Raw genomic sequence first — 10,615 nt, forward strand, 5'->3', positions numbered from 1 at the left:
CAAAGCTAGCATTTTCGAGAAAGTTGATAATTGCTCTACCACCGTTTTGGTCATACAATGGATGTGGATGGGCATCTTGAAAAATCATTCAAAAACATGTTAAGCTCTCGATTTGGTAGAGCAATTATCAGACTTTCTCAAAAGTGCTAGTTGTAACTTTTTGATCTGAACATTTGTATATGATCATAAGTAACCTTAAAACAGGGCTAAACATGATTTTCCCTTTACTACTCCTTTAATAAGCATTATTTGACCTTTTAATTCTATTCACTAACATAAACAGACAGTGAGTGTGTGGTATCTGAAATAAAAAAGACATATAATATATAACTAACAGAAATACGTACACAAATAACTAAATAGCCTAACTAAAATACTCATTGAATTGCTGAAACTGAACAAGGATCTATCTAAGCCTGTTGCTGCGCTCCTGTGGCCGAAAACGGTAAATGCAGTCTATCACAGGTAATACACGTTTGTAGCCAACTAACGAGAACATGGACTAAATCATACTTGGACAACAAAACGTAATGATCATAAAAATCAAACAAAGTACAGTTACTCTTAGCTACCAATAGCCTATTACCAGAGATTACATGATAATAGTACGAAGAAGCTATCAAAATCCCTACCGAAGGCATAGCTAGCAACATAGGGTTAACGCTAATATAGCTAGTAACATAGGGCTAACACAAATCTACCGGGCATTTCAAAGCAATGATAAAACATTGTGGTAGAATCTCACCATTAAGGGATTGAACCAGTACACTTTAATCACCTTGTTCAAACATAATTATCCCTCACACTGTTATCCATCTCTATACTAATAAAAGACTTACAACTAAAGATCTACAACACAGTAGCTGGCGGCTAGGGTAACGTTACGTTAGCTAGCTACCATTAACGCTAGCTAGCTAGTTAGCTAACCTAAATGTGTCAGCTAGCTAAGATAGCTGCTGTAACGTGAAGTAGCATTAACATTTGAGTGGCAAATGTTCCCTCAAAATACCAAACATTTTAAAAAACATCTTTTATGTGATGTTTGTATACAGATTTACATTTTGAAGCAGAATTTACCTGACCTGTCCGGGGCGTCGTGTTGAGCTGGTCGTCAGTGACTAGGTTGTTCAAGATTACCTTCCAGTGACAGTTGCAAGCAGAATTTTGACAGTATCCCAATCGAGTTCCACCATGGGAAAAGGGACAGGGGAGGGTGTGCCATGCAAACGGAATTCTGACTGTATCCCAACAGAGGTCCACATGAGTTTTACCATCAGAAGAGCGACAGGGCAGGGCGTCACGCGTGTGGAAAAAAAATGCGAGTGGAATTCCGCTCGGAGACCGCTACCGACTCGCCAGCAGAAATTCTCCAGCTGTTTAACAACGGGTCCCCCTCTAGACACCCCTAGTAGAAACACTCCAGCGGATTGTCACTCTGATTCCGATGGAGGACTGATATTTGTGTGCTATCTGGGAAAAGGTTGGAGTGAAAGGATGAACGTATGGAGGTTTGGGGTATAGTCCCATAAAATCATCCCCATCGGGTCTTGAACCACGGTCTCCCGGGTGGGAGTTCAATACTTTCACCGCTACTCTAGTTGTGCAGTGGAGACAGGTGGGTTGATTTTGGTGTCCTTCTTTATTTTGGTGTGCTGGGACTACTGCCTCTTGTGGTGCCAACAGTGAAATGCAGGTCAACTTTGACCGGAGTAAGGGAGGGAGTGACAAAGATTAATAGTACTGCATCTGAGTAATCAAAATGTGTTGTGTTGCGTAGCTCATCAAGGAAGTTGCATATGAAGACGAAACACAACATCACACCAATGACAGCTGTTTATAACAAGAGATCCCTCCCCCCGACAGGTCTTTATAACAAGAGATCCCTCTCCCCTGCCTCCGGGAAGACGCATCCTTTCGAGAGGAAGAACAGCAAAGAAGTGCCCAATTGTAAATGCAGGTAATAACACTGAAGTGAATAAGACTGAATATAATGAACTCTACTGACAATTTGAGAGTTATCCACATTTGCTAGCTAGTTGGTCTGTGACTTCCTGCACAGTTTTTTTTCTCCAGTTTTGACACGTGTGAACATAATCTTAACAGTTGACACCTGCTGGAGGGGACAATATTTACGGCACGCACGTACCATTTTAGCAACTTTATTATGGAACTATTACAAGAATTCCAATGTACATGTACCCATACTTGTTACACATGGCTAATAAGCATCCTATTCTATTCTAATCTTTCCATGTACCGCCTGCAATCTGCTCAAGTACCCTGCTGGTTGTGCGTGCTGGTTGGGGCGGTTATGGTGGTGCTGCTCATCTTGGCCTCCATGGCCGGGGTCCTCTTCTCCTCTAAGTTCCAGGACGGCCTGATCTACAGGCCCCACAACGCCGACTTCTCCGTGCCCGCCGATGTCCTCCACGAGAACGTCTACATCCGGACCAAGGATGGCGTGAGCCTCAACCTCCTTCTGCTCCGCTACACAGGGAGTGCCTCTGCCGGTAACCAGAGCAACCCCAACCCCAACTTCAACTCCTCCTCTTCCTCCTCCACCTCGCCCACCATCCTGTATTTCCACGGTAACGCGGGGAACATCGGTCACCGGGTCCCCAACGCGCAGGACATGCTGGACAACCTGAAGGCCAACGTGGTGCTGGTGGATTACCGCGGCTACGGGAAGAGCGAGGGAGAGCCCAGCGAGAGCGGGCTGTACCTGGACGCCGAGGCCACGCTGGACTACGTCATGACCCGGCCCGACCTGGACAAGACCAAGGTGCTGCTGTACGGCCGCTCGCTAGGGGGCGCCGTGGCGATCCACCTTGTCTCCACCAACCCCCACCGGGTGGCGGCCATCATGGTGGAGAACACGTTCCTCAGCATCCCCCACATGGCCGCCACACTCTCCTCCCTGCCCATGCACCGGCTGCCCCTCTGGTTTTACCGGAACCAGTTCCTGTCCTACCGCCAGGTGGCGCTGTGTCGCATGCCGTCGCTGTTCATCTCGGGCCTGTCAGATGGGCTCATCCCACCCGCCATGATGAAGCAGCTCTATGAGCTGTCGCCCTCACAGAGTAAGCGGCTGGCCACCTTCCCCAAAGGCACACACATGACCACCTGGCAGTGCCAGGGCTACTTCCCCGCCCTCCAGCAGTTCGTCAGAGACCTGCTGAAGAGCCACACCCACGAGGAGAGCGTCCAATCCACAGCCAACGTTACCATCATCTAGAAAGCAAAAATCATCTCTTCACTTATTATACAGTATAATCACGTTTTATATATAAGCAATAAGATCATAGTATTAAGCCCAAGCTCAAGAAATAAGCTAGAGCCCATTCTGTTTTAGTCACTTGGTGTAAATGAAAGGTATTCTGGGAGTTGGAGTTTGTATATACCTTTTTGTGAATACCATAAAGTGGGTGAATTGATGTTGAGATGTCTGTCATAAACCGCGCGAAAAAAGAAAGGGTGTGGGGAGATCTGCTGAAGTGAAGAAGGGACGGGAGGATATTCTCCGTGCTTGAGGGTTGGAGAGTTTATGCTATAACGTGGAAAACGGTTTAGTTGCATGTGTATTAGTTTCCAAGTATATTTGGACAGAATCTACAACCGAACAGAATTATAGAGACAGTGCTAACTTGTTCGTGGGAAGAGCTACAGTAACGTGAGCGAACTTGACGGAGCCATCCTGGCTAGCTAGCTAGACAGCTAGCGTGGAGGAGGGACATCGGCTGGTGGGTGCGTGAACGGCATTGGATTTCGAATATTGCCCAGAGACTTCCGACGTCGCATGTGTACGGAAGAGCATTAGGGCCAACAGCAGAAATTCTGACTTTTTTCTCAGAAGTTATTTCTGACTTTTTTTCTCAGAAATTCTGACTTTAATCTCAGAAGTTATTTCTGACTTTTTTTCTCAGAAATTCTGACTTTAATCTCAGAAGTTATTTCTGACTTTTTTTCTCAGAAATTCTGACTTTTTTTCTCAGAAATTCTGACTTTAATCTCAGAAATTCTGACTTTTATCTCAGAAGTTATTTCTGACTTTTATCTCAGAAGTTATTTCTGACTTTTTTCTCAGAAATTCTGACTTTAAACTCAGAAGCTTAAAAAAATAATAAACTCAGTTGTTGGCCCTAATGCTCTTCCGTACATATGAGAGGATTTGAGGAGCTCGTCGTCGGCGTGAAAGATTGTCAGTGTTGTCGTGGTGGTGACCTACCCACGCCGACATTGCATGGGATAACAGGTACCATTTGTGTTGCTCCTACGGGAGTGAAGGGGTCCAGTGTTTTTTGGCCACGCCGCACCCAAGCATCGCTACAGTACTGCAATGGTTAGGACTGGGAAGTGTTGTCACGATACCAATATTTGACCTGTGATACTATACCAGTCAAAGTATCACGATACCAAGTAGTATCACGATACCGCAGCATTTAAATTTTTCTTTTATTTTTATGAACGTGCAATGTACAGTACATTACATGCATGTTTAGCCCTGTTTTAAGGTTACCTATGATCATATACAATGGTTCAGATCAAAACGTTGACAAAACTAGCACTTTTGAGAAAGTCTGATAATTGCTCTACCACCGTTTAGGTCATACAATGGATGTGGGTGTGCACTTTGAAAAATCATTCAAAAACATGTTAAACTCTCATTTCAAAGACAAGAAGCTCTCACCCTATTCCAGTTCTTTATGGAGAACAACCTCCAGGGAACCTTCACCGAGACCGTCGGCCTCCTGAAGATCCCCATCACCACGCCCATGATGACGGCGGAGTCGGAGAGGCGCTTCTCCACCCTGAAGAGGATCAAGGCCTTCCTGAGGACCACCGTGGCGCAGGAGCGCCTCAACGCCCTGGCCATGCTCTCCATGGAGAAGAACCTGATCAGAAACATGCCAGACTTCAACAACAGGGTCATTGAGAGGTTCGCCACTCAGAAGGGCAGAAGGGCAACATTCCTATACAGATAAGATGCCAGACACAAGTGCCCCTGGCCCCTTTTGGCTTTGTATCTAGTTAATGAAACAGACTGAGTATCGCACAGGCACACCTTGAATATGTTTGACCAGCCGCCCTGTGACCTCTACAGGGGGAGTGACTGTGGGGGCGGAGTTTCTGTTACCAGGCTAACAGCACAGCACTGCTGTCAGAGATCCCTCTCATCTCATCCCAGAAGACGTCCACTTTACTTCTGGAGACTTCGGTGCATTCGTCTTATTTCTCGTTTGAATAATGTTGGCAGTAAAACACGTTCAGTCCATTCTTTGTAGAAAAGAAAAGTGAACTTTTTTCATTGTGCAATAGATTGTATCCATAGGACAATCACCTTGTACTGTAGCTTCTTTGCACTGAGATTCTAATGTTGTTTATGAGAGTGTTTTCATGGTTCCGCCAGGAGGGGGCAGCACCCCTCACTAAAGATGTTGAATTCACCTGCTCCACAATGTTCCTCTATCATAATGTTGTTAGGTTGTGCACAGTTGTGTCCCACTCCCAGTAAAAAATAATAGTTTTGACTGAAAGTTTGTTCTATGAAACAAGGTTTTTGTGGGCTGCTGTTTTTCTGCAAAATAAATTGATTTACCTTGACCGCACATGTCGGTTTGTAGCCTACGTTCCTACTTCAGACAGACAAATGAGCAAAAGGGGTACAGATATGTTGATACCACCCAGAGCTATACAGTATATTAGTGTATTATCGACAGAACTCGTCAAGTAAGACCTTGGACAAGGTCTGCAATCACCTTCCTGACCCTGAAGCGGGCCAGGAAGCTTGTGGCTGACCCCTCCCACTCCGGCCATAATCTCTTCATGCCCCTCCCCTCAGGGAGGAGTCTGCGGTCCATCAGGACCACGTCTGCACGCCACAGAGGCAGCTTCTTCCCCACGACCACCAGCCTCTTCAACGAGGCTCGTGTCCCCCTCTGACCCCCCCGAAAGCAAATTCCTAGTATGTTGAAAAGCTACAATGGCAATAAAACAAATTCTGATTCTGTTTAGCAGAAGCAACCTCACTTGCTCCCTCTGTTGGTGATGTGCAGTAGTTCATCTCAATGGTCTGGTCTAACAGAGATTCTTTTCTCTTCCACAGATAGGAGTCCTGGTGAGCCTATATCCAACCCCAGCCTATAACACTAATCCCCTCTCTAACACACACACACACACAGACCTTACCATCGTTCATAAGGGTGATAACGTTACAAAAGCAGACTGGGTGGTCACACACACTTCTGACCTCAGAGAGATCTAGACAGAGATTGTGAGAGAGAGGGAGGGAGAGGGAGTTAGAGAAAGAGAGAGGGAGGGAGAGAGAAAGAGAGGGAGGGAGGGAGTTAGAGAAAGAGAGAGGGAGGGAGAGAGAAAGAGAGGGAGGGAGAGATAGTGAGGGAGGGAGGGAGGGAGGGAGGGAGAGGGAAAGAGGGGGAGGGAGAGACAGAGTGAGGGAGGGAGAGAAAAAGAGAGGGAGAGAAACAAACACAAGCAGAGCCATCAAACAAATCATACAGAGAAACAGAATATCTATTAGTAGTTCTCTTGCAGTTTTCATCTTCATTTGTGGTTTACTTTTATGCTTTGCCAATATGGAAAGTATTTAGGGAGGGAGAGAGGTAGGAAGGAGGGAGAGAGGGAGAGGGGTAGGAAGGAGGGAGAGAGGTAGGAAGGAGGGAGAGAGGTAGGAAGGAGGGAGAGAGGGAGAGAGGTAGGAAGGAGGGAGAGAGGGAGAGGGGTAGGAAGGAGGGAGAGAGGGAGAGAGGTAGGAAGGAGGGAGAGAGGGAGAGGGGTAGGAAGGAGGGAGAGAGGGAGAGAGGTAGGAAGGAGGGAGAGAGGGAGAGGGGTAGGAAGGAGGGAGAGGGGTAGGAAGGAGGGAGAGAGGGAGAGAGGTAGGAAGGAGGGAGAGAGGTAGGAAGGAGGGAGAGAGGTAGGAAGGAGGGAGAGAGGTAGGAAGGAGGGAGAGGGGTAGGAAGGAGGGAGAGAGGTAGGAAGGAGGGAGAGAGGGAGAGAGGTAGGAAGGAGGGAGAGAGGGAGAGTGGTAGGAAGGAGGGAGAGAGGGAGAGGGGTAGGAAGGAGGGAGAGGGGTAGGAAGGAGGGAGAGAGGGAGAGAGGTAGGAAGGAGGGAGAGAGGTAGGAAGGAGGGAGAGAGGTAGGAAGGAGGGAGAGAGGTAGGAAGGAGGGAGAGAGGGAGAGGGGTAGGAAGGAGGGAGAGAGGTAGGAAGGAGGGAGAGAGGGAGAGAGGTAGGAAGGAGGGAGAGAGGGAGAGAGGTAGGAAGGAGGGAGAGAGGGAGAAGGGTAGGGAGGAGGAAGAGAGGTAGGAAGGAGGGAGAGAGGTAGGAAGGAGGGAGAGAGGGAGATAGGTAGGAAGGAGAGAGCGGGAGAGGGGTAGGAAGGAGGGAGAGAGGTAGGAAGGAGGGAGAGAGGGAGAGGGGTAGGAAGGAGGGAGAGAGGGAGAGAGGTAGGAAGGAGTGAGAGAGGTAGGAAGGAGGGAGAGAGGGAGAGAGGTAGGAAGGAGGGAGAGAGGGAGAGGGGTAGGAAGGAGGGAGAGAGGGAGAGGGGTAGGAAGGAGGGAGAGAGGTAGGAAGGAGGGAGAGAGGTAGGAAGGAGAGAGGTAGGAAGGAGGGAGAGAGGTAGGAAGGAGGGAGAGAGGGAGAGAGGTAGGAAGGAGGGAGAGAGGGAGAGGGGTAGGAAGGAGGGAGAGAGGGAGAGGGGTAGGAAGGAGGGAGAGAGGTAGGAAGGAGGGAGAGAGGTAGGAAGGAGGGAGAGAGGGAGAGAGGTAGGAAGGAGGGAGAGAGGTAGGAAGGAGGGAGAGAGGTAGGAAGGAGGGAGAGAGGTAGGAAGGAGGGAGAGAGGGAGAGGGGTAGGAAGGAGGGAGAGAGGTAGGAAGGAGGGAGAGAGGGAGAGAGGTAGGAAGGAGGGAGAGAGGGAGAGAGGTAGGAAGGAGGGAGAGAGGGAGAAGGGTAGGGAGGAGGAAGAGAGGTAGGAAGGAGGGAGAGAGGTAGGAAGGAGGGAGAGAGGGAGATAGGTAGGAAGGAGAGAGCGGGAGAGGGGTAGGAAGGAGGGAGAGAGGTAGGAAGGAGGGAGAGAGGGAGAGGGGTAGGAAGGAGGGAGAGAGGGAGAGAGGTAGGAAGGAGTGAGAGAGGTAGGAAGGAGGGAGAGAGGGAGAGAGGTAGGAAGGAGGGAGAGAGGGAGAGGGGTAGGAAGGAGGGAGAGAGGGAGAGGGGTAGGAAGGAGGGAGAGAGGTAGGAAGGAGGGAGAGAGGTAGGAAGGAGAGAGGTAGGAAGGAGGGAGAGAGGTAGGAAGGAGGGAGAGAGGGAGAGAGGTAGGAAGGAGGGAGAGAGGGAGAGGGGTAGGAAGGAAGGAGAGAGGGAGAGGGGTAGGAAGGAGGGAGAGAGGTAGGAAGGAGGGAGAGAGGTAGGAAGGAGGGAGAGAGGGAGAGGGGTAGGAAGGAGGGAGAGAGGAAGAGAGGTAGGAAGGAGGGAGAGGGGTATGAAGGAGGGAGAGAGGGAGAGAGGTAGGAAGGAGGGAGAGAGGTAGGAAGGAGGGAGAGAGGGAGAGAGGTAGGAAGGAGGGAGAGAGGGAGAGAGGTAGGAAGGAGGGAGAGAGGGAGAGGGGTAGGAAGGAGGGAGAGAGGTAGGAAGGAGGGAGAGAGGGAGAGGGGTAGGAAGGAGGGAGAGAGGAAGAGAGGTAGGAAGGAGGGAGAGAGGAAGAGAGGTAGGAAGGAGGGAGAGAGGGAGAGAGGTAGGAAGGAGGGAGAGAGGGAGAGAGGTAGGAAGGAGGGAGAGAGGGAGAGGGGTAGGAAGGAGGGAGAGAGGGAGAGAGGTAGGAAGGAGGGAGAGAGGGAGAGAGGTAGGAAGGAGGGAGAGAGGGAGAGGGGTAGGAAGGAGGGAGAGAGGAAGAGAGGTAGGAAGGAGGGAGAGAGGAAGAGAGGTAGGAAGGAGGGAGAGAGGGAGAGAGGTAGGAAGGAGGGAGAGAGGGAGAGGGGTAGGAAGGAGGGAGAGAGGTAGGAAGGAGGGAGAGAGGGAGAGGGGTAGGAAGGAGGGAGAGAGGAAGAGAGGTAGGAAGGAGGGAGAGAGGGAGAGAGGTAGGAAGGAGGGAGAGAGGGAGAGAGGTAGGAAGGAGGGAGAGAGGGAGAGAGGTAGGAAGGAGGGAGAGAGGGAGAGAGGTAGGAAGGAGGGAGAGAGGGAGAGAGGTAGGAAGGAGGGAGAGAGGGAGAGGGGTAGGGAGGAGAAAGAGGGGAGCAGATGGAAGCAGGGTTAGTATAGTGATGATGTGTTCTACTGGCCCAGCTCTGCAAACAGAACCACCGGCTGGACAAACACTGGACAAGGAGAGGGGGGGGGGGGAGGGAGGGAGGGGGAGGGGGACAGCGAGTAGGGGGATCTGTGGCACCCCCTTAATGGGTGAATGTGTCAACCCGATGCCTCCCCCCCCCCCCCCCCCCCTCTTCCGCCCCTAAAAAAATGTCTTTGTGCGCTGCCATGGCAACGGCTGGTGTGTTGGCGGAAGCTGATGTCATTGTGGGCTCAACACTCCCAGAGAGCCGCATACACACACACACACATACACACACAAGCACACACACACATACATACACACACACATACATACACAAACGTACACACACATACTGTACATACACAAACACACACACACATATATACACAAACACACACACATACACACACACACATATATACTCACACACACACAAACAGGCACACACACATACACACATCAAATCAAACTTTATTTGTATAGCACACGCGTGTGTAGAACCTGCAGAACCAGCACCAGTGATCAGGCTGGTCCAGGGTTCCCTCACCAGCCGGGTCTGGTTCTGAGACCGCTACATAGACGACCCCTGGCCTCTGTTCCCTGGAGCACGCTGCATGTCACTGTACATGACTACTGAACACGCTACATGACTACTGAACACGCTGCATGTCACTGAACATGACTACTGAACACGCTGCATGTCACTGTACATGACTGCTGAACACGCTGAAAACATCCCCGGTACGGACCGTATAACATCCCCGGTAACAGCCCCGGTACGGACCGTATAACATCCCCGGTACGGACCGTATAACATCCCCAGTACGGACCGTACAACAGCCCCGGTACGTACCGTATAACAGCCCCGGTACGGACTGTATAACAGCCCCGGTACGGACCGTATAACAGCCCCGGTAACAGCCCCGGTACGGACCGTATAACAGCCCCGGTACAGACCGTATAACAGCCCCGGGGCCTCATTTATCATTGAGGTACGCCTTCTTTTACACGGTCTTTTTCGCGAGTTCAGGCGTACGCCATTTGCCCCCCCCACATTGCGATTTATCAAGCCGTAAGGGCGAAAATTTAGTCGCCTTTCTCCGCGCTTTTGTAGGACACCTCTCCAGTTGGCGTACCGATTTACACGGTGTTCTACGCCCTTTTTGAACACAGGGGGAACTGGCGACGCAGGTGGTGCGTCGGTGAATTACTATGTTTGACGGAGAGAATAAGAGCGACAGTTCATGAACGCACAATCATGTAGGCTACTAGGCCAATTCAGCACAAACATATATCGCAATGCAAGATTAGACGTGTCCTCTAACCGGCTCAT

General features: G+C 50.1%; 1 protein-coding gene across 1 annotated transcript; it reads left to right on the plus strand.

Moving 5' to 3' along the window:
* Positions 1–2,311: 2,311 nt before the first annotated feature.
* On the plus strand, positions 2,312–3,235 carry LOC311313411 (protein ABHD13-like; the record flags this gene model as incomplete). The annotated part of the gene is made up of 1 exon (XM_084443536.1): positions 2,312–3,235. One exon carries the CDS (start codon positions 2,312–2,314, stop codon positions 3,233–3,235), a length of 924 nt encoding a protein of 307 aa, XP_084299662.1.
* Between the last annotated feature and the right edge of the window lie 7,380 nt (positions 3,236–10,615).

The sequence above is a fragment of the Borostomias antarcticus genome, assembly GCF_949987555.1.
Source record: "Borostomias antarcticus genome assembly, chromosome: 9".
NCBI lineage: Eukaryota > Metazoa > Chordata > Actinopteri > Stomiiformes > Stomiidae > Borostomias > Borostomias antarcticus.